General features: G+C 48.2%; 8 protein-coding genes across 8 annotated transcripts; 4 read left to right on the forward strand and 4 right to left on the reverse strand.

Annotated features, from left to right (window-relative positions):
• Positions 1–226: 226 nt before the first annotated feature.
• Positions 227–1,359, forward strand: N7487_009635 (SDR family oxidoreductase; the record flags this gene model as incomplete). The annotated part of the gene is made up of 3 exons (XM_056877365.1): positions 227–507; positions 556–1,061; positions 1,274–1,359. The coding sequence occupies 3 exons, from the start codon at positions 227–229 to the stop codon at positions 1,357–1,359; spliced, it is 873 nt and encodes a 290-aa protein (XP_056725945.1).
• A 165-nt stretch (positions 1,360–1,524) lies between these two features.
• N7487_009636 (uncharacterized protein) lies at positions 1,525–3,529 on the forward strand (the record flags this gene model as incomplete). The annotated part of the gene is made up of 5 exons (XM_056877366.1): positions 1,525–1,605; positions 1,658–1,933; positions 2,065–2,751; positions 2,801–2,995; positions 3,020–3,529. The coding sequence occupies 5 exons, from the start codon at positions 1,525–1,527 to the stop codon at positions 3,527–3,529; spliced, it is 1,749 nt and encodes a 582-aa protein (XP_056725946.1).
• Positions 3,530–4,896: 1,367 nt separating this feature from the next.
• On the reverse strand, positions 4,897–8,268 carry N7487_009637 (valine--tRNA ligase; the record flags this gene model as incomplete). The annotated part of the gene is made up of 4 exons (XM_056877367.1): positions 4,897–5,903; positions 5,967–7,982; positions 8,070–8,189; positions 8,241–8,268. 4 exons carry the CDS (start codon positions 8,266–8,268, stop codon positions 4,897–4,899), a joined length of 3,171 nt encoding a protein of 1,056 aa, XP_056725947.1.
• A 1,198-nt stretch (positions 8,269–9,466) lies between these two features.
• N7487_009638 (casein kinase II subunit alpha/alpha') lies at positions 9,467–10,906 on the reverse strand. The gene is made up of 4 exons (XM_056877368.1): positions 10,584–10,906; positions 10,102–10,475; positions 9,626–10,045; positions 9,467–9,571 (listed from the first exon to the last, which is right to left on the reverse strand). The coding sequence occupies exons 1-4, from the start codon at positions 10,696–10,698 to the stop codon at positions 9,473–9,475; spliced, it is 1,008 nt and encodes a 335-aa protein (XP_056725948.1). The 5' UTR covers positions 10,699–10,906; the 3' UTR covers positions 9,467–9,472.
• A 216-nt stretch (positions 10,907–11,122) lies between these two features.
• On the forward strand, positions 11,123–12,135 carry N7487_009639 (ribonuclease P subunit p30 family protein; the record flags this gene model as incomplete). The annotated part of the gene is made up of 2 exons (XM_056877369.1): positions 11,123–11,198; positions 11,273–12,135. 2 exons carry the CDS (start codon positions 11,123–11,125, stop codon positions 12,133–12,135), a joined length of 939 nt encoding a protein of 312 aa, XP_056725949.1.
• Positions 12,136–15,955: 3,820 nt separating this feature from the next.
• Positions 15,956–16,253, reverse strand: N7487_009640 (uncharacterized protein; the record flags this gene model as incomplete). The annotated part of the gene is made up of 2 exons (XM_056877370.1): positions 15,956–16,049; positions 16,126–16,253. The coding sequence occupies 2 exons, from the start codon at positions 16,251–16,253 to the stop codon at positions 15,956–15,958; spliced, it is 222 nt and encodes a 73-aa protein (XP_056725950.1).
• A 1,290-nt stretch (positions 16,254–17,543) lies between these two features.
• N7487_009641 (ureidoglycolate hydrolase) lies at positions 17,544–18,332 on the forward strand (the record flags this gene model as incomplete). The annotated part of the gene is made up of 1 exon (XM_056877371.1): positions 17,544–18,332. The coding sequence occupies one exon, from the start codon at positions 17,544–17,546 to the stop codon at positions 18,330–18,332; it is 789 nt and encodes a 262-aa protein (XP_056725951.1).
• Positions 18,333–18,562: 230 nt separating this feature from the next.
• N7487_009642 (mismatch repair ATPase MSH1) lies at positions 18,563–21,797 on the reverse strand (the record flags this gene model as incomplete). Its single annotated transcript, XM_056877372.1, has 4 exons — positions 18,563–20,289; positions 20,350–21,280; positions 21,338–21,474; positions 21,527–21,797. 4 exons carry the CDS (start codon positions 21,795–21,797, stop codon positions 18,563–18,565), a joined length of 3,066 nt encoding a protein of 1,021 aa, XP_056725952.1.
• Positions 21,798–21,987: the final 190 nt, after the last annotated feature.

The raw sequence follows: 21,987 nt of genomic DNA on the forward strand, positions 1-21,987 counted from the left end.
GACGGAAATTGAGAAATAACATCCTCGTAAGCAGATGGGGTTATTCGGAGATATCGGACTCTATTTACTACATATTCAGTTTTAGGATCTCTTTTAACCCTAGCCGTGGCTCTGTGTACCACGACCGTATAACCAGCCTTGTACCCGGTCCCTCTGTCGAGATTTGTTTCTACAGCTTCATCTTAATTATCTCTATCCAAAACAAAATCAATCTGATCCAGCCATCATGCCTCGTGTCTGGTTCATCACTGGTTGTTCCTCCGGCTTCGGACGCCAATTGGCAATTACCGCTGCTAAAAACAAAGACACTGTCATTGCCACCTCGCGCAACCCCTCCAAGCTATCCGATCTGGCCTCGATCGGTGTTATCGCGAAGAAGCTGGATGTATCAGCGAGCGATGCCGAAGTTAAAGCGGTTATCGATGATGTCGAGTCTACTGTTGGGCCAATTGACATCCTGGTAAACAATGCGGGGTATATTCTGGAAGGAGGTGTGGAAGAGTGCAGGTAAATACTCTATTCTTGCTGGCAATGTTCAAGTTCTCATCCATATAGCCACCAAGAAATTATCGATCAATTCGACGTTAACGTCTTCTCACAAATCCGCGTCCTCAGAGCGGCTCTCCCCTCTATGCGTGCCCGCAAATCCGGCGTCGTGGTTAACTTTGGATCAATCGGCGGTTGGCTGGGCTCCCCGGCGGCGGGAATGTATTGCGCTAGCAAGGCTGCTATCGCGATCTACACCGAAGCCCTCCGTGAAGAACTGGCACCTTTCAATATCGAAGTTACTTGTGTTGAGCCTGGTTATTTCCGTACCAACTTCCTCACCGGTGGACACAAGATTACTGCCAAGCATCGCATTCCCGAGTTAGACATTGGGACCAAGACTACCCAGGATGCCCTCGTTGCGTACAGTCTTAACCAACCAGGTGATCCAATCAAGGGCGCTCAAGTTCTCTTCGAGGCTTTCACTAAGACTGGTCGCTGCGAGGGACGTAGTCTCCCTGGGAGATTGGCCCTAGGACGGGATTCATTGGCCGCAATTGGGGGGAGTATCGCTCGTGAACAGGAGATCATTGCTTCCACGGACTGTGATGATGTGGAAGCCTAGACAAGACCTATGGGTAAAAAATAACACAATTTTACAAGAATTCAATGATTTATATTAATTCACAAAAGATTACTATATGAAACATCTCATCATGAGCCGCACAATTCTCCAACAAAAGTGTTCGCCTAATGGATAAGGTTTCTATCCTACCCTAGTATACAGAGTACATGTATACATATCAATATACTACACACAATGTACTGGCATCTACAACGGCTGCGAATCTATTTTCTGTTGTTTATTTGTGAAACTACTTCTGGTATAGATCTTCACACGGCCCCAACTTTGGCCCCGCGGGGCTGAGCACATGATCGAGCGATGTTTATCAGAAGTCCATATATGTTCTGCCCCGTTTTCTTAAGATCTATCGCCTTATTTAAGCCTTCTGTGCATGGCTCTATCCTGCCGGACTCATGGCTGAATCGATTCATGTCGACTGCTCGGCAGCGCCACCGGACCATTATGAACCTGACAACGACATCAGCGGGGCCGGAGTGAGTCGGGTACTCCTCAAGGAGTGGTTCTCTTTTATTCTGACTTTCTTAGATTGTTGTTAGCTATATTTCGACCGCAGGCCTTGCTGTTCTTATCATAATCGTGTATTATGTCGTCGTCTACGATCCTTTGGTGGATCCATTCAACGCAGACGCAGACGCAGACACAGCCCAGGAATGTGCTACGTGGGATCACGTTAACCCGTTGGACGACTTTTTATTGAGGTGGTTACGATCGGGGCCGGCATATATTTCAAAACAGGTCCTGGGCTCACGCAAACTTCTGTCACCCCGTGCTAGGTCTCGGCTTGACGGAGTCCTAATCAAGGTAAGGTATCGGTCTGCCCAAGATAAGCTACCAATTCTTTTTGGTCAATGGCATCATCCTATACATATTGCGTAGCCCTTGGACTGATTCTTTCTGTTGCAGAATCTCGCTAACGCTCACACCTGGAACAGTGCCTTTTGATTATGAGTGACCTGCAGATTGTCACCGGGTTTGCAATCCTTCTCAGTGGGTTTACACAGCTTCAAAGTGGCCTGGAAGCCTTGAAATGGCGCACTATTCTTGACCTGGCATGGTTCTCCTGTCTGACACATCTTTCATGCCTAACAATGTTGCGACGACATCTTCACACGCACACCATTGAGCGCATATGGAGATTGTTCGCCATGGGTATACTTGCGGCATTGCTAGCCGCCGGCCTACTACCTACGGCCAATCATAAATGGCTTTTACTTTCTGAGGATGCTAAAGCTACCCCCGCTATTTGTATCCTCGGCTGCTATCTGAAGCCTGGACCAAACAAGGAATGGGCGAACACTATGGTATTGAACATGAATGTTAATATAGATGACTTCCATCCGTCCCAATGGTTCTGGCCACCGATAGTATCCGCAAGCTTTGTCGTGGTTGCATTTACCTTTCGAGTCGTGAGATTATATAAGTCTCTCTCTTTGAGTGTCAACCGAGCGACTAAATGGGTTGATAACCAGATACAGAGACTTCTCTCGCTTCTTTTTAGAACCCTCTGTAAAGAAGAAGAGATTTATAGCCTTAAACGTTCACTCGGATACCGGCCTGTCTTTGGTATTGTGATGATTTGGCGTTTTTTGTTAGTCTTATGGGCTTCATTTGCCCTCGAGGTATGTTCTTTCCGCGCGATATCCACGAATACCTTTCTAAGTCGTGTAGGTAAGCTGGGTCTTAATAGCTTTCCTCTGGGGTATCTGGCGCTTGATGCTAGACTTGTCTCCTACCAACATGATGGAAGCCCTAGATTTCAGCAACCAAGTATGGTCATTTGGCCAAATCGTCCCCGTATTAATGTTGGCGGCACCCCTCATCAGCATTGCTGAAACATTTAAAGAACGTGAGTTTTACAAAGCTGTATTTTAACGAACTTGTTCTAAGACAAAGCTTTCCGAAACAGACTCAAGTGAGGAGACTTTGGTGCCCCGGGAGTCATCGGACCGCCATCTATCATCTCGACTCCCTTTGCGCTCTACCGAACCTAGTACATCTGAGGACCTCGAAAGGCCAGATTCTGGCTGGGCCTCCCACCCCAGCTGTCTTGGAACAGCAACTACATACATCTGCGCGTCTTGTATTTACGTTGGCGTGCTTGTTTTCGTCAATTCTTCAAATGGCACGGCCCCTTTGAATGGGATTCGCCAATTTGGCCTAATTGTTCCGATGGCAATTTACTGCTTTTATTGGGTAGTGCTTCTCTCTCACACTATCGAACTGGCCGTACCGCAAGATCGTTGTTGGCTTCGAAGGTTCTTACAGGGTGTGGTCCTTGGCTTGTATATGACTGGCACATATATTCTCGGTGCAAACTATTGGCTTCTGGTGATTGCTAGTGGCTTTTACATTCTGGGTTCTTTCATACACACAGCTATTGGGTGGAGCAAGCGTTGATACAGGGCACTAGTATTGTGCAGCGATAGCGGGATCAATGGAAGAGAGTTTTGGCCATTGTCGAGGAGATTGCTTCTCAGTAACCCCTCGACAAAGGTGTGTGATGTTTTCACCTGCTCGTTATCGTGAGAAATGTGTTGATATTTTCCACACAGCCCTCTTTCCTCCAAGGTGAAAGTGAGGTAGAATTGAGGTTAAGTCTCATTCGGGAACCCATCAGGTTGTACATACGATACAGGACCCCAGGTTACATAGGTCCATCAGGAGGCCACCAGCTCAGAGTCATAGAGCAGATCAAAAAGAAAAATTAACTAAAAGTTTGATTGTATTAAGTGCGATGATTTGAAAATCTTTTGGCTTCGGAGGTTGGAAGGTTGGAAAAACAAAATGGGTGAATTACTGAATTACTTCAGCTCTATGAAGTAGAAAACACTGTTATTGCTGGAAGGATAGAATAGAGTTATGAGATCAGCAATGGCTGCTTCTTCCATCAATTGGCCCAAGTGGTCGAGCAGTTTCCTGGTCTAGCGGTTATGATTTTCCGTTAACAAATGCGACTAGCATATGTTCCGGAAAGGTTCTGGGTTCGATTCCCAGGGAAACTATTTTTTGTCTTTTTGCTATTGAATTATTAGCTGAGGTACTTCCTTTTTTTGGATTTGGTATCAAATATCAAAAGTTAGTTGAAGCTTTTCTTTTTTCTTTTGATCTCGCCTGCGGGTAAATTATGCAGACTACGCAGATCGCTACGTGGACACCCTTTTTCTCCAAATAAATAATCACATGTATTTTCTAATATATTTTATTGCGTTATATATATTCGACTCTGCTATACCAGCTAATGTATATATTGCCCGCAAACATGTCCAACCCGCACAAACGAACTTATACATATCGAAATGAAATGAGATCATGAAAAGATGATAATATAATTGTAGTAGTAGAATTTTAAAATTGTCTAATTCACCTGGAATAGAAATATTTACGGGCTTCATGCCCACCTGTAGATAACTTCTCAATTGGTGAGAAGGAGGATAAAAACAATGGGTTCCATCAGTTGAAAGTGACTGAATGCTGCCCGAATTGGAATGTCTGCAATACAATGTGATGTACGTTGTATGCAGGGAAAAAACGCAAGCCATATCAAACAAACTGCATCGGTAGTGCCAATCTTGCCTCTGTTGGGGATCACCTGGTATTCCTGGAGAGCCGAGATGCCAAATTAGGGGTAGCATTGATTCTCAGATTCCATGTTAGTTACTGAGAATTAACTGGCGTAGGTCGCGGAGAAATACACCCAAAAGGACAGTTTGAAAGAAGGGAATCAATTGATATATTTTGTTTAAATCTATCCTATAACGGACAATTTACTCCAAGCGCAGCTTCTCAAACTCTTTAACCTGCTCCTCGAGACGGGCAGCCTCACCCTCAGCATCACGCAGACGCTTCTCCTCTTGTTCACGGACCTCAGCCTTGACCTTCTCCTTCCAGCCAGGGCCGTTGATGATGCCCTGGGATCTGCGGACAGTCTCACGGGCCTTGGCGAGGCTAGCCTTAGCCTTCTCCTCCTGCTCCAAGGCAACTTCCTTGGAGACACGGAGGTAGACAGCAGCCTCAGCACCAACAGCAGCGACGACGCAGCCAGAGGGAGGGTTCTTGTTCTCCGGGCCGAGGTGGGACAGCTCGCCGAGGGTCTTACCACCCAGAGACTTGATGGTGGTCATCTCCTCGGAGACGGTCTTTTGGCTGGTAGCATCGTAGGTCTGGATGATGATATCGCCCTGGGTCTTGACGTCGTACTGGGACAGGATCGAGCGGATGGCCTTGGAGGTGTTGAGGATGAGCTCGTAGGCCTCGGCGGCGGCGGGGTCATCGAACTCGGCGAGGTACTCGGGGTACTTGGCCTTCATGATCGAGATAGTCTCATCGCCCGCACGGCGGGGGAGACGCTGCCACAAGTGCTCGGTGACGAACGGCATGATGGGGTGGATCAGGGTCAGGGCACCCTCGAGAGCTGTGTAGAGGGTCTGCTTGGCAGACTCCTTGGTCTCAGCTGAGGTCTCCTCCGCCAGCAGGAACTTGGAGTTCTCGAGGAACACATCGCACAGCTGGGAGTACCAGTACTGGTAGGAGATCTGGGCGGAGTTGGAGAAATCACGCTGCTCAAGAACCTCGTTCATCTCCTTGGCGGCGGTGTTGAACTTGTGCAGAATCCAGCGCTCGGAGAGAGATTCATTGCCAGTCTTCTTAACACCAGCCTGGGGCTTGAAGTCATCGCCCAGCTTGCCGAGGACGAACTTGGTGGCCTGGTAGATCTTGTTACAGAACTTACGGTATCCGTGAATGACCTGGATATCGAAAGCAATGTCACCTCCTGCAAAAAAGAAAAAGCATTATTAGTAAATAGAATCAAATGGGGACATAGGGTGAAACATACCGCCAGTGGTGTAAGAGACGAGGGCGAAGCGAAGAGCATCGGCACCACACTCGGGGATACCCTTGGGGAAGGCCTTCTTCTGGTATCTGGTAGCAGCGGCAATCTCCTTATCGGCGATGTTGCCCAACTGCAGCTTGTCGTGAAGAGCCTGCAGCTGAATACCCTCCATAACATCCAGAGGATCGATAACGTTGCCCAGAGACTTGGACATCTTGCGGCCATCAGAATCTCTGATCAGAGAGTGACAGTAGACCTCACGGAAAGGAATCTGGCCAGTCATCTTGATACCCAGCATGATCATACGGGCAACCCAGAAGAAGAGAATATCCCAACCAGTCTCCAGAACGGAGGTGGGGTAAAGGTTCTCGAAGTCGTGGGTCTTGGTGGGCCAGCCCAGAGTAGAGAAGGGCCACAGGCCAGAAGAGAACCAAGTGTCGAGAACATCGGGATCACGGACGAGAGAGAACTGCTTGCCGGGGAACTTCTCCTCGGCCTTCTTGCGAGCATCTTCCTCGGTACGGCCAGTGACCCAGAGGTTACCGTCACTGTCATCGCCATCCTCACCTTCGATCTTGACGAAGTAAGCAGGAGCCTGGTGTCCCCACCAGAGCTGACGGGACAGACACCAATCATTGAGGTTGCGCATCCAGCGGAAGTAGCTCTTCTCGGCGGACTCGGGGCGGATAACGATATCGCCATTCTCAACGGCATCGATGGCAGGCTGAACCAGGCTTTCCATCTTCATCCACCATTGGGGCTTCATGATAGGCTCAATGACATCGTTGGACTTGGCGCAACGAGGCACCTTCATGGGGTTGTGCTCCCACTTCACGTACAGACCCTTCTCCTTAAGATCCTCGATGACCTTGTAACGAGCATCGAAGCGCTTCATGCCAGCGAAAGGACCAGCGTGCTTGTTGAAGGTACCGTCGTCGTTCATGACAGAGATGAACTCCAGGTTGTGGGCCTTACCACGGTTGAAATCGTTAAAGTCATGGGCAGGGGTGATCTTGACGGCACCAGTACCGAACTCGGGCTCGACCTCGGGGTCAGCAACGATAGGGAGCAGACGGTCCAAGAATGGGTGGCGAGCGCTCTTGCCGATCAGGTGCTGGTAGCGCTTGTCGTCGGGGTGGACGGCAATACCAGTATCACCGACCATGGTCTCGGGACGAGTGGTAGCAATCTCGATGCGCTCGGTGGTTCCATCAATCTCGTAGCAGAAGTGAGTCAGGACACCGAACTCGACCTTCTTGTCGTAGCCAGGCACATCGAGAAGCGTGCGGCCCTCGATCTCCTTGTTCTCGACCTCAAGGTTGGACAGAGAGGTGTTCAGAGCCACACACCAGTTGACCAGGCGGTTGGCACGGTAGATAATACCCTCCTCGTGGAGGCGAACGAAGGTCTCGGTCACAGCAGCTGACAGGTTGGGGTCCATGGTGAAGGCCTCACGGCTCCAGTCGAAGGAACCACCAAGTCTGCGCAGGGCGTTCTTGATGTTCTTGTGATATTCATCCTTCCAGTCCCAGATCAAGTTGACCATGGCCTCTCGGCCAATGTCGTGGCGGGTCTTCTTCTCCTTCTTCCACAACATCTTCTCGACGACGCTCTGGGTGGAGATACCGGCGTGGTCCATTCCAGGAAGCCACAGGGTAGTCTTACCCTTCATTCTTTGCCACCGGATCATGGTATCCTGGAGGGCGTTGGTAAGGGCATGGCCCATGTGAAGAGAACCGGTAACGTTGGGAGGGGGAATGGGGATGACGAAGGAGCCTTCCGGCTTAACCTTGCCATCAGGTCCGAACTCGGGCTTGAAGAGATCACGCTCCTCCCACCATTCGAGACGACCGGCCTCAATGGCAATGGGATCGTAGGCATCGGCGGTCTTGTCCTTCTCGGGTTTCGCCTTCTTCTCGACCTTGGGAGCTGCGGCCTTGTTGGCGGCAGCCAAGGCCTTGGCCGCCTTCTTCTCTTCGAATTTCTTGTTCTTTTCGGCTTTCTTGCGCTCCTTCTCCACTAGAAATCACCCATAGTGTCAGCGTATGTTCATGATATAACGACTGCCGAGGAAAGGTCTTCATATGGATTTTGGTGGCAACATACACTCCTTCTCGGTCTTCACCTTAGGAGCTCCCGCAGGTGCGCCCTGTTGACCCTGGGTATCCTTTGTAGCATCGGCGGTCTGGGGGGTTGCGCTGGTCACGGGAGCCGTAGGCTCACCCGCTGTTCACTGTAAGCTTCTGCGCCATTTGAGAATGAGTCATGGAAACTCACTGGGGATTTGGGCAGAGTTTTGAGCCATCCTTGAGAATGCACGATATTGAGGAGTAAATCTCCAAGGCGCCGATCGCGCCACGAATCGCCGGATAAGTATCTTGAGAGATGGAGAGGTATAAGGAGGGGTGGTTGTGCGAAATGCGGGCAATTAAATTTCCCACGCTGAATGAACGAATGAGAGCGCGGGGCTCGGTGGGAGGTTCGGTGGAGTCGGCGGGCAGGTCAATGAAGCGCGTTTATGTGAGTCAACGCTCATCGGGTATCATTGGGTATATTATATTCTTTTCTTTTTGCGCGTTTCTTGCTTGCAATTCGTCTCCTTCTTTTATTTGTTCGGCCTGAAAGACACGATAACCCTCACGTGATATACGCTGGAGCCAACGGGTGATCTGAGGCTACCCGTGGGCATCTATAAGGAACAAGAAAGATCAGGATAATGTGCCTTAGTTTACTAAATTAAATCTTGGTTCATACTTGATATCATGTTTCTAGTCTAGTTTGATCTCGAACCTAGTATACTATATGATTCTATACATATACATAGGTCAAGACATATGTGCGCGTCATATATAAACCCCTACCTACGATGTCCAATCAACCTATACAATCCATTCAATTTTAGATGTTGTTGAATTTTTTTTTAAATCTCATCCAATGTTTCATTCATAAAAAGGAAAGCGTTAAGAAAATGCAATGGGTTGTCTTAGGAAAAAGCATCCCTTGAAACACGAAGCACCCGGTAGAAAGGCCAAAACACCAATTCAACTAACAAGGGAGAAATCAATTAGAGAAACCCACGAGCAGCGCTATACAAATAGAAAAAGATGAAACGGAAGAGTGATCCCCCCATCTAAGACGTTGGTTTATCACGCTCATTGACACGCCAAACGACCTAGGCGATAAAAGGCTTGAAAGGGACCCAGCAAATTAAATGTCATGATGTCTTGTCATCAAAGTCGTCTTCATTCAGGATTTGATCGTTTGCTGCAGCCCATCATTCGAGAAAGGCTAATAAAAAAACAAGAGGAACAGGGAGTACGGAGGCCAAGCTCATTTCATGTTTTCGATCATCGTTGTACCGTTCATATCGGCAAATTTCAAATGCAAAAGGTACGTAATTGTCGTGATGCCCCGACGCAATCTTGATGGCAACATGGGGAGAACTTGGAACCGGGCATCGCAGTAAGAAGATCAGAGCCATGATCATCAACAATTCATGCGAGAGTAATTCAGGGAAGTGTCACGTTGTTGTGGCTAAGGGCTGCGGCATCAGCACGAACCGGGTCAAAGTATGCGTGTGCCATGGCCTCCTGGGCAGTCAAGCGATCCTTTAAAATAAGTCAGTATGTGCAACGTATAATAGATGTGTCAGAACAACTTACAGCGTGGTCGTAGCGCAGAAGCTTGTCAAGGAAATCAATGGCCTCATCACTGATGAAACGCTGGTTCTCTGCGTTGACAAACGAGTGCCATGGCTTCCGGGGGAAACGGGAGAGGATGTCGTCGTATTGCGGGTCCAGCTCAATGTCGTACTTGTCCAAGTACTCAAAGAGCTCCTCAGTACCAAGAACCTTGGCGATCTTGACCAATTGATCCGTGTTGCTGCCTCCGTGGAAGAAAGGCTCCTTGCGGAAGATCATGGAGGCGAACATAGCACCCAGGGACCACATATCCAAAGAATAGTCGTATTCCTGGAAATCAACGAGGAGTTCGGGGCCCTTGAAATAACGAGACGCAACACGGACGTTGTATTCAGTGCCCTTGTGGTAGAACTCGGCCAGACCCCAATCGATCAGACGAAGCTATAATAAGTTAGGAACATGATTTTCCGCCACAACTAATTGATAAGCCCACTAACCTTGCGCTTCTCATGATCAATCATGACATTGTGGGGCTTCACATCCCGATGCATGATACCCTTGCTGTGGCAGAAGTCCAGCGCCTTAAGCAGCTCGAAAACGTAGAAACGAACGTCGTAATCGGAAAAGCGGGGGTACAGTGTGCGGAAGTCGGTGTTGTTGATAGCCTCGAAGACCAGACTAGGAGTCTTGCTCTGGTTGTCGCGAACAACGTCCAGCAAAGCCACGACATTGGGCCCACCTGCGAGATTCTGTAGAATCTTGATCTCACGCTTGATCTTCTTCTTCTTGACAGGCTTGAGGACCTTGATAACGCATTTCTGGTAGTTGACGACGTTGATGCCCTCGAAAACCTCGGAGTACTTTCCCCGACCTGGGGTAGATAGTCAGAAAGTTTGTTCTTGAAGTTTACCCGCAGTTCACAGCTTGCGGAAACTATCTCCGACATGTTGTACTAGGACAGGATTTGATCATCTCTCACCTATCTTGCGAACGATTTCATAATTTTCAAGAACACCCCAAGAGATGTTGACACTGTCATAATCCCAGTAGGACCGAGGCATATGCTCGTTGACATCGGCATAGACACGCGCCATCTTGACGATGACAGGCGGTTTTCGAGTGCGCCCACAATTGAGAGATGTGCGGCGGGGTCACGAGGGGCTCGGCCGTGTGACGGAGGGAGGTGCCGGAGGTTAGCTTGAGGTATGAGACAGGTAGCAACAGGCCCAGCGACTATTCAGCCCAAACGCAGTGCTCACAAGAAGCCTTGAGCAATGGGATGGACGAAGTGAGATATTGTCGTGATATGATCAGTAGAATGAGATCCGTTCCGCCTAAGGTCACGGGATCAGAGAGGGTTGTGGGGACCCCACCGAAAGAAGTTAGCGCAAGAGCGGATCTTCTGTTAATCCGATAGATTTTCTGATTGCCTTTTTGGGACAGTTCGATGTGACCAAGAGCGTTGAGAAGTTAAGCAATAACTCCCACGGGCAGGGCAGGCCTTCTTTTAAATCCACCATGTTTTACGACCTGAATGTACCTTACAGCCCCGATGACCCGGAGGTGCCCCACACTTTGAATTTCCTTGCTGAACGTAAGTCATTCATTCCGCTCTGCGGCACAAGATCCGCAGGTTGGAGCACATGAGAGACTGACCTGACTTTGTAGTTGGTTACACTACTGTTGCCCTGTCTCAAACAATCAACGGGAAGCTCCCCCCGACCCTCGCCCCTCCTCCCCTGCCAACGAACGCGCCGAAATCCCTCCAACTGCTGACCCGGTTGAACCTGACTCTGGCCGACCCCGCGCAGAATCAGCGCCTAACCGCGCTGAGTCAAGCGTACGATATTGTTGCTCTCCGTCCCACAAATGAAAAGTCGCTTTTGAATGCTTGCACCAACTTGGAATGCGACGTGATCTCCGTGGATCTCTCAGTGCGACTTCCATACCACTTCAAATTCAAAATGCTGTCCGCGGCAATCTCACGTGGAGTCCGTATCGAGATCTGCTATGGGCCAGGAATCACGGGGAGTGGGCTTGATGCACGAAGAAACCTCATTGGGAATGCAACATCCTTGATCCGCGCGACACGAGGTCGAGGCATTATTGTGTCCAGTGAAGCAAGACGAGCTTTGAATCTACGAGCCCCGTGGGACGTGATCAATCTCGCCTGTGTTTGGGGTCTATCACAAGAGCGTGGAAAGGAAGCTGTCTGCGAAGAGTCGCGGAAGGTGACCGCATTGGCCAAGTTGAAGCGAACCAGTTGGCGAGGCATCGTGGATATCGTCCACGGTGGGGAGAAAGCCAAACCCGAAGCACCCGCGTCAAAGCAAAAGGGTGCTCCAAAAGCTAGCGCCCCAAAGGCCAAAGAAACCGCGCAGCCAGAAATGGTAGCGGACAATCTTAAGAGGAAGGCTTCTATCAGTTCTGAGCATGTCGCCGAGGAAGCTGACAAGCCTTTGTCCAAGCGAGAAATCAAACGACGAGCCAAGAAAGCACGATTTGACGCAAAAGGAGAGAATGCCACTTGATTTAAACTTGTTACGGCATCTCTAAATTTTCGTTACCGAGGAAGTCTGCTCCTCTGTCACCGGTAGAAGCCAGGAGTATTGATATTCTCTGGCTTTCTATTAGCGAGTATCATAAGCTGTGAGCCAAACTGGTCGAAACACTCCCCTGGTGTTTCCAATTGGGACTTTTTGAGCAACCGCCGTGACTCCAATCGCCGCCCAATACACCATGATGATGTACGCGCCGCTGAAGAGCAGAACAATATGCTACCCTTCACTTTCAAACGTGAAACATAGCCATCATCATAATGGTACCGCTACTACGGTAGCTCCGGGACTTGTTTACATTGCATTTTCCAAGCATAGCATAGTTGGAATGGACATCTATGGGTGGATTTCGGTATCCCCTACTAGATCATCAATACACTTACTTTAATTTTCTTGCTAGTCGATTCTGTAGAAAATCCTCAGCTCTAACCAGCACCGACGAGTATGATACGGCGTTTGGGCTGATAGAGCAATTCTCATTCACAATTAAACTGGGATAGCCTATAGAACTTGTACTAGGATATTTAATTTTAACCTTGGACTGCGCTTTCAACAGACTTGAAAACCGGTTGCACGGGTTTTGATGTTTGTGGGTGTAACAGAGAAATCGAGAAAATTTGCATGTTGATAAATTAATCACGATAGCTAAATGACATGATTCCGGAGGCAATCTTGGAGTCCTGTGGCGAAGTTGGTAGGTTTTGTGCTTCTTTCGTCACTTCCTCCCCAAAGGGTTTCTGCTTATTTACACAACTCTTAGAGGAACCATAGGGACCATTATGGGAGCACGGCAACTCCGATCTCCAACTGTTGACCATAGCAGCGATGGAAGTAGGACTTAGACCTTTAAAAGAGACGGTAAAAAAGGGGGAGGGGGGTGGGGGTTGACTAAAATATGGACGCTCAGCTATACCGGCTGAGTAAGATATCTTGTTTTCGGTTAGTTTGCGAAGGAGAAGGCCAAGGTATGTCGCATCACACTCAGAGCCACAAGACTTCCGCATCCAATCCGGGGTATTCAACAGTGTTTCAATCCGTGCTCCAATCTCCACTTGGAGTAATTCCATGTATTGTTGCCTTGCTTGATCGATTTTGTCTGCAACCGCGTAGTTAGTCCTTTGGTATGTATGTCTGGAAATTGATTAAGCGTTTTATTTTGCCAACACACCTGTGATACTTTTTGGAATCGGTAGATTACTTGTGTGGAAGGGACCTGTTCCTTGCTGCATAGCAATCGTTTCTGCCTGTCGAAGAATATCGCTGGAGTTAAAGACCCAGGCGATCATTATCCACTTTTTTGTATCCTTCAATATAATTTAAACTTCTGCACAAGTCACTGTCTCTATCTGGGAAGAATCTAGTGTGAAAGCACTTAATCCTACATATCATACCCAGCAAGGACCCATCCTTGGGATAATGATACTTCGTCTGTCAGAGTGGTATGTGAAACCAACATCTCTTTTTATACCAACTAATTGAAGATAAATATGACAGGTACTCTGATCTATGGTTTCTTAGATCTTGATTTTAGCACCTTCACGTTTCATTTAGAAAGGGCAGATGATAGATGAGGCCTAACTGACTTAACTATATACCTAGGTATAGGGGATGGGGTCGCAAACAGCAGAAGCACGGGATGTGACACTCGTCATTTAGCTCCTTGTTTGATACCACTTTTGCTGACACCTTCTTCTTTTCATCTTCTCTCACGTTTCTCATATCCCAAGGACAAATCATCGCCTTTGTCTTCATTGTTCCCCAGCCCCATCTCTAGAATGAAAGACCCCACCACATCCAGATGATCCAGGCGACTAAGGTGTCAAACCAGATAACTGCAACAAACGTCCCTCTTATCATGCCATCCGAAGATTTCTTCCTCCGCCCATCATCTATGCCTTATTCAAAATCAAAACAGAAGTCACCATCACATATGGCCTCCAAGTTTGGCCATCTCAACACTCTTCATGGCCTCATTCCAATGACATATCAAATCAGACAGACTGGGTGGGGCTGCCTGTGGAGGGTTTGGAAGTTGCCATCGCGCAAATGAGAGCATGGTTGCAGCGAGATGTATATATATGGCTTGACCCCGAGAGTGGTGACACCAATGTCGCCATAGCCGTCAAAGCAAACCGGACACGATCAACTATCACCCTGGATAAGTATGAGTGGGACCATGCTAGTGGACAAGCCCAAAGTTCCCAGCACATCGAGATCCGGGAAAGCGACACAGTTGATGAATCCGGGGTCTCTGGAGCTTCACTAAATATCCCCTTTGGCCCCCTGTTCTTATGAGATCCAGAATTTCTTAGAGAAACTGATTTAACTAAAGGGGTGGCTTGGGAGCAATCGAATTGTCACCAAATCATCTGGCCGACGTAGATGGAGACGTAATATTTTTCATACACCAGGTGCTGTCTTGATCAGCAGTACCACAGGCTGTGTTGCAGAATCTTCTGGTCGCTTTCGACTCTGCTCCAAACGTTTCAAGCTTGCTTAAGTGATCCTAGACAAATTCAACTTTCCAGAAACCAGCATATGGTAGCCATAAAATTGACGATTGGGGCCCAGATTGATGAGGATCGCGTACTTGATTAATGTATCGTCGCCTCCATCTGGACCTGTGTGTCCCTTGACTAGTATAATCTCTGGAAGGGATAGCCCTAGCACCATCAACTCGATGGCCAATGAGTGGAAACAAAACTTTGATCATGGGCCATGTGGAAAGCAGGATATGCCCTTCGGAGCTGATGCAAGACAACAATCACTAAGTCTCCCTGTTTCGGCATTTAGTTCGGGGGTTCTGTTTTGAATGAAGTGTCTTGGGTAGCACTTCAAAGACGTGGTTTGTTTTGCTAAGGAAAGGAGTGTAACCGGAGGATTTGTGACTTCCCTTTACGCGTCAAGTGGCTCCTGGGTTAGACCCTCATACGTGCTAGAGGGCTTTTCCCAGTCCTATAAGGGTAAATGGCAAGTTAACTAGCAGTTCTTGGCTGTGGCATCCTTGCTTTATCCGACTCCGTTATGACGCTAAACTTCTGTAAGCTTGCGCATACCCGTCTTCCCAAATTGGGCACGACTGCATTAAAGATGTTACTTACTGTTACATCTACATGCACATTTAAACGATTCAACTTCAAATCAAATCAGTTGGTGACCCGCACCACCAGTATAATGTATGATATTGACATTTTAATAACACCAAAGTTAAATGTCCGAGATAAGAAAAAGAGGGAAAAGCGCCGCATCGTAGTAGACAACACATAGAAAACATCAAATTCCTTGGGTTATGACCTCCGTTCCCATTTCGTCGGATCTCCGAGAAATGTTGCCATCTGCCATTTTGCTGGCACATCATGCAAGACGAATAATTGCTGCATATTCTGACTCTTCCCCTCAATTTTCGTCCTATCACATGTTGTGTCCAAACCAAAGACGAACGAAAAAAAGAAAAAGCCCCCCTCCCCCCCTCCCCAAAAAGGAAATAGAAAATAGAAAGCCATGTCGTACGTTCATATCATCTTAGTGCTCTCCTAGACCCCCGCTAGGGTCTCCAACTCCCAGTATACATGCAAGAGTGCGTCATTCGTCCAAATAGCCGTCATAGGCGGAATAAAAATGTCAATCTCGGGCGTGCTCGGAATTCGAATGCATGATTGGGCTCATCCACAAACAAATGCATCCTTTAGACACGAATCAGGTCATCATTTCCTGCACGTATCCCTTCCGGGCCCGTAAAATAGCCGCATCCATGCAGCCGTAGAGTCATATCTGGGTGGACTCGGTTGTGTACTCAGGACTTAGGCAATGCGAATTGATCTGGGTGGTTGAGTTCTCCGATCCAACCGCCCATGTGGCCTGTGGTTTGATCGAATTGTTCGTTGGCACTATTTGAATTATCATGTTTGCGTTAACCGATTGTTCTCAAATTGGGATAGGCAAGATGGCAAATATTTGACTTACCTTAATGCCTGTGCTGTATAAGGATGATTAGAGCTTGTTGTAGGAGCCGAGGAGCTTGTAACGGGGGCGGTTGAACTGCCCGTGGTAGTGGATGTTTGTTGGGGCGAAGATGGATTCGAAGAATCCATTGTTGCGTTTGATAGTGACATATCTTGCACAGGGCAAGTTTACTTCCACTTGGAGTGGGCTCACAGTATTCAGCACAAGTAGGCTGTTTCGAATATCAGAAGAAGGATAGAATACGCCGCTCTCAGGGAGGAGGAAGCCATCGTTGCTTTATATCTAAGTATTTCCTATAGAATTAACAAATGCAAGCAATACCAAGAATCCAATGCCACCGAGTTGATGTCTGCAAATACCGGTGTGTGAACTTCATCAAATTCTATACTGCAATCACCGGATTGGGTATCAGTCCCGGAGAAACGGATTCGATAGACCAATAGCCATTACCGCTGTCAATTTGTGCGTGTCACTGAGGAGGGATTGAGTATGGGAATCATTGGCCAGCGTTTAGTATGTGCAGGTAACATCAGCCCAGTATATTATTTTGGAGCCTTAGAGCCTCAGTTGGGAGAAAACACGGCCAAATTATGAAAATAATTGCAGTTGCCTTGCGGCTAGCGTGCGAACCATATATTTTCGAAAGATCCTGCCTTTTTATATTGTTGTCTCAGATCCTTTAGATCTTAGATACCCGTGCTAACCGGTCAAGTACCCCGGGGCTGCAAAGTACATGCTTGTACATCCAACATAATGCATTTATGCTTCCCAGACCGATATTGCTGGATTAAAGAGCGAATTAAAATCAATCCTATAGTTAAATGTATGTATATAAACGGTGAAAGAAACATGCACATGCTAATTCTAATTCCCCGCACTTGGTTACTAAATATGTAGTGCATCGAATCATCCCATATGCTTTATATATATTGGGGTCTCAGCGGAAAAAGTGTTGTACATTCCCAAAGGTCCTCAGCACGGACTGCACTGCAAGGATATTGGATTCAACTTTGATGCAGTTCTCGTAAGAAACTAGCGTACTCTCATCTTGGTAGCAGAGCTAAGCGGCAACATACCCTGCAGAGCCTGACATTTGGTTGATATGAGCACCAAAAAAACCAACAGACTAATACAAGCAGTCATTTATGTTAGTCTCCGAGTGATGTTCTCTATAAGAATGAATATATCGAAAAAATATTCCTATACTTCCGCGGCCCCGGCCGCCTATCTTATCACCGGAGGACGCCGACATCTCCGCATAATTAGCTTCATCAACCACATCCAATCCAATTTCTCTTCATTTTCCAGCTTCCTCTTATACAATTATAAACCTACACGCTAGAACGTGGCGGCCTCCAAGCGATTGACCAACACATCCACATACACGCACACGCACACCTCACACCAAATAGCCCACCATGGCGCCGATCCTCTCAACCAACCCGACAGTCACGCTCACTCCAGAGCCTCTTACACCGGCGAATTTCGCACAATTCGGTACAGCAGTGGTCTCCCCATTACCGAGAGAACTAAATATCGCCCCTAAACCATCATCCCTACTGCCACACAACCCAACCCCAGTCCTAGCGAACCAAAACTCCGCTCTCAAGTACAGTCCCATCTCCCCGCTCCTCGACCGCTACACCAATGTCTGTCCAAGCGGACAGGCCTCCGAAGCACGAATGACCATGTTTTGCTGTTTTCCGCGCGCCTTGCGCACTGTCAGCACCGGCCCACAGCTGCCTGATAGGGAGGCCTTTGATGTGCGCATCCTTGAGCGCCACCCGTTTACAAATCAGACTTTCATTCCGGTTGATTTATCGGCCCATTCTAAAGTCGGGGACGGTGAGGAAGAGCCGCTGTTTTTGGTGGTGGTTGCGCCTACTTTGAAGGGACAGACTGCTACCGCGAAGAACGAGGCCGGGGAGACGATTACGATTCGTGACCCGCCGGATCTGAAAAATCTTAAGGCGTTTGTGGCGCGTGGTGGTCAGGCTGTTACTTATGGTGTTGGCACGTGGCATGCGCCTATGGTGGTTTTGGGTCGTAGGAGGGTTGATTTTGTTGTTGTGCAATTTGTTAATGGGGTTGGGGATGAGGATTGTCAGGAGGCTGCGTTTGGGGAGGGTGTTGTTGTTGATCTTGGTCGGAAGGGTCAACTCGGGAGGGTGGAGGAGGGTCCGAGGTTGTGGTCTGCTAAGCTTTAATACCTAGCTGTATGTCTATGAAGCACTTGCAAGTGTTGGGTTCTCAAAAGTGAAACTGAAGACAGAACAGTTGGGATTGAAAATAGAGGCGAGGGGGCGTTTGCCAACCTAGCTATGTGATTTGGTGGTATCTTTAACAGGAGAAGCCGAAATATTGTATATAGAATATTTTACATAGTACCTTTCAAGTACATATTGACCATGACATTTCACCGCCAAGGACGCCGAGGTTAGGGTTGACCTCCATCAGCAACTCGAGGTGGTGGAGTTTTATCCTTCATTTCCTGGCGGACCCGCATAGCCAGATCAAGGGTCTCTTTGGGCAAACCAGCCAGTTGGGCAACCTTCAGAGCATGAGACTCGCGGTTGACACCTTTCCGCAGTCGATGGACAAAAGAGAAGGCACCTGAAGACATATCTTTCACATCCGTGCAGTATCTCGCCAATTTATCAAAGTCCTCTGTCATATCCGCGAGGGCATGGAAGTGAGTGGCAAAAAGCACTCGAGACTGGTTGTGATTGTGTAAATGATGCAGACAGGCAAAACTAACAGCTGTACCATCTTCGGGGGTTGTGCCTCGGCCCACTTCATCCATAATCACAAATGACTTGGGCGTGGCTTGTTTGAGAATAGTAGCCGTTTCTAACATCTCCACCATGAATGTTGACTGGTCGCGGAAGAGGTCATCTGCTGCACCGATTCGGCTGAAGATCTGATCGACGATACCGATCTCGGCATATGCTGCGGGTACGAAAGATCCGACTTGCGCAAGGATTGTGATTAGAGCATTTTGTCGCAAGAAGGTACTTTTACCGGCCATGTTTGGACCAGTAATGAGCCAGATCCGCTCGGAATCGCCCAGGAAGCAATCGTTGCTCACGAATGACCGTCCTTGTTCCTCTAAACCCAGTTTGACCGTGGGATGTCTTCCGCCGACTATCTTATGACAGGTACCGTCGTTGAGGATCGGCCGTATCATTTGCTGTTCCTGCGCGAGAGTTGCAAATGAACACGCCACATCCAACTCATCCATGACTGCTGCGTTTCGGCGAATTTTGACAAGGTTCAGGATCACTTCTCGGCGCAGACGTTCAAATATTGTTTGCTCTTCTTGACGTATCCGAATCTTCACGTGGTCCATTTTGACTCCCAGCTCTGTCCAGGCTGGTAGATAGAATGACCGGGTAGATTTGGTCGATGAGACATTTCGAGTGACTCCCAAGTCTTCGAGAGACTTTTGGGATATCTTTGCCCCTTTAACGTGGCAGATATGGCCTAACCCCGGAGTCCATTTGAGGCTCAGGGCTGACGAATCAACCGAATCACGAAGACGTTGAGTCAATGAAGTCTTTTCATCGCCCAATCGTTCTAGCTCTGTGTGGAGTCCATTCAAGGTCTTACTTGCGTCACGTCTCATAATCCAGGTATCGAGGGGACCGGAGTCCGTATCAGCCACAACTGTTCGCTCGCCCCTCTTTGCCCTGACCTTTTTTGGCAGTGCTTCGAGCTCGCTAGATGTGGCTTCATCCATAGCAACCTTTTGTGCCAGATTGGCTGCCTCTGCAGCGGTACTATCTTCGATGCGCTGCTTTTGTAGCAAGCCTTCTTCGTCAATGGCTGCAAGAATTTGGTCCGCTAGCGCGATAGGACCATCAAGGAAAAGCCGTGAGATCATGATAGTAAGACTGTGATTGAAATCTGTAGTGCTGGAGCCTGAAAGTCTATTATGATCTAGAAGAACTTGTCTGACATCCTTGGAGGCCTCAATGGCACGGGAAAGACAGATCAAGTCATCCGGATCTCCTTTTCCAAAAGCGAATTTCTGAACCAGACGTTGAGAATCATGGCTGCGCTTCAAAAGTTGGATGACGCTGTCACGGAGCTCCACATGTTCTATGAAGACCGATACAAGGTCTAGACGCTCATTGATGACTTGTAAGGATGTAGACGGGGAGGCTGCATGTAACACATTAGTAAAAGCCATACAAAACGGGTTGAATTTTAGTTTGGACATACTCAGTCGGTCTCGCAAAAGCCGTGCACCACTTTTTGTAGAAGTTCTTCGCACAGCGTGTAGAAGACTACCTTTCCCGAAACCGTCTCTCGCGGTTTCTAGAATCTCAAGACCACTCAGACTGTTACGATCAATGCTCATTGATTCATTCAAATGTCTTCGAATTGGAGGCTGAAGCTTGAGATTCGACCCTTGCAATTGCACACGAATGTACTCGAGCAAACTGTAACCAGCTGCTACTTCCTCCGATGTGAATGAGGCGCGAGCATCTTCGGGGACCGGAGACTCTAACATTGTCCCCCATTCAGATACCGGTTTGAATGCTTCAGGGTATTGGAAGAAGGTGACAAGGCGATGATCATGTCCAACTAGCATTTGCAATTCATGCCCAATAAGATCTTGCACATTCTGATCTACCAGAATCTCACGAGCTCCAATCCGTGCAATTGCAGACGGGAGCATTTGAGTCGTCGTGAGCTGAGTGAAGAAATCACCGGTTGAGAGGTCAAGCCATGACAATCCTACTTGTTGGGGCACAGAGGACAGTACATGCTGATGCGATGATTGCAGATCGATATCAGCGTGTTGCTTCAGCTGCGACTGCAAAGACGGGATATCCAAGTATATGGCCAACAGGAAATTATGCTCGGAAGGATCTATGAATTTTTCGTCGATCAGCGTGCCAGGTGTGATGATCCTGGCAACCTTCCGATCAAACAGGAGGCCTCCTGTGCGTGTCTTGTCTTCTGGATTGATAGCAAATTCCTCGCTAATAGCCACATACTTGTTGAGATCTCCGACGAGGGTTTTGAGAAAACGGTCGAGCTGGAAAAAGGGGAAGCCAGCCATTGGAACCGGTCCACCGTTGGTTTTTTTGGTCGCAAGCTTGAGATTGAGCAGTGGTGCCAACTCCTCTGCTTGTTCAAAATAGAGCTACAGGATACTATCTTAGCATGGAGTTTTCTAGCTATGTGGTGCCTATTATCGTACCTCATAGAAGCCCCCAACCCGGGTCAAAATAACACAGTTCTTGAACGTCTGCATATTGTTTCGGTGCCCCTGCACCACAGTTGGGTAACGGGGAGCCTCATCCACCCGATCATTGTATGCTTCTAGTTTCAAAACTCCTTGAGGAAGGTCTTTCAACTTTACTGTCGCTTTAGTTTTTGCGCCTCGTACGCGAACTTTCGGTGCGGCGGTGGACACGCGTGGGTGTATGGAGGTTCGACGCGCATGGTGACATATGGTCCGGTGTATTTGACAACGATGAGATGGACGTATCAAACTCGTCAGAGACCTTATATAAACTGGCATTAAATGAGAAATCGACAGACCAGGGCGCATTGTTGCGACGCGATCCAGAGCATTTGGGGCGGCAGAACCATCCAAGCTCCCCTCCTTCCGCCTTTGCCACCGAAATCTTCCCGAGCTGCACTCTCCTTGACTTCATCGATCTGCAACCTTGGCTGATATTTCTCCCTTACAAGTGACATTACTTGCGGCAGGAGGATGAGTCAGGTTTGTGTGACCATTTGAAATTGATCAATCGCCGACATCTCGTGTCTCGGCGCGGCCTGAATCTTCACCCTCCGCAGGCAGATTCTTGTCGCAACTCACTCTTTCTTTCATCGTTTTTTTCC

Source organism: Penicillium crustosum (genome assembly GCF_028827405.1).
Source record: "Penicillium crustosum strain IBT 35664 chromosome Unknown utg000004l_segment0_segment0, whole genome shotgun sequence".
Classification (NCBI taxonomy): Eukaryota; Fungi; Ascomycota; class Eurotiomycetes; order Eurotiales; family Aspergillaceae; genus Penicillium; species Penicillium crustosum.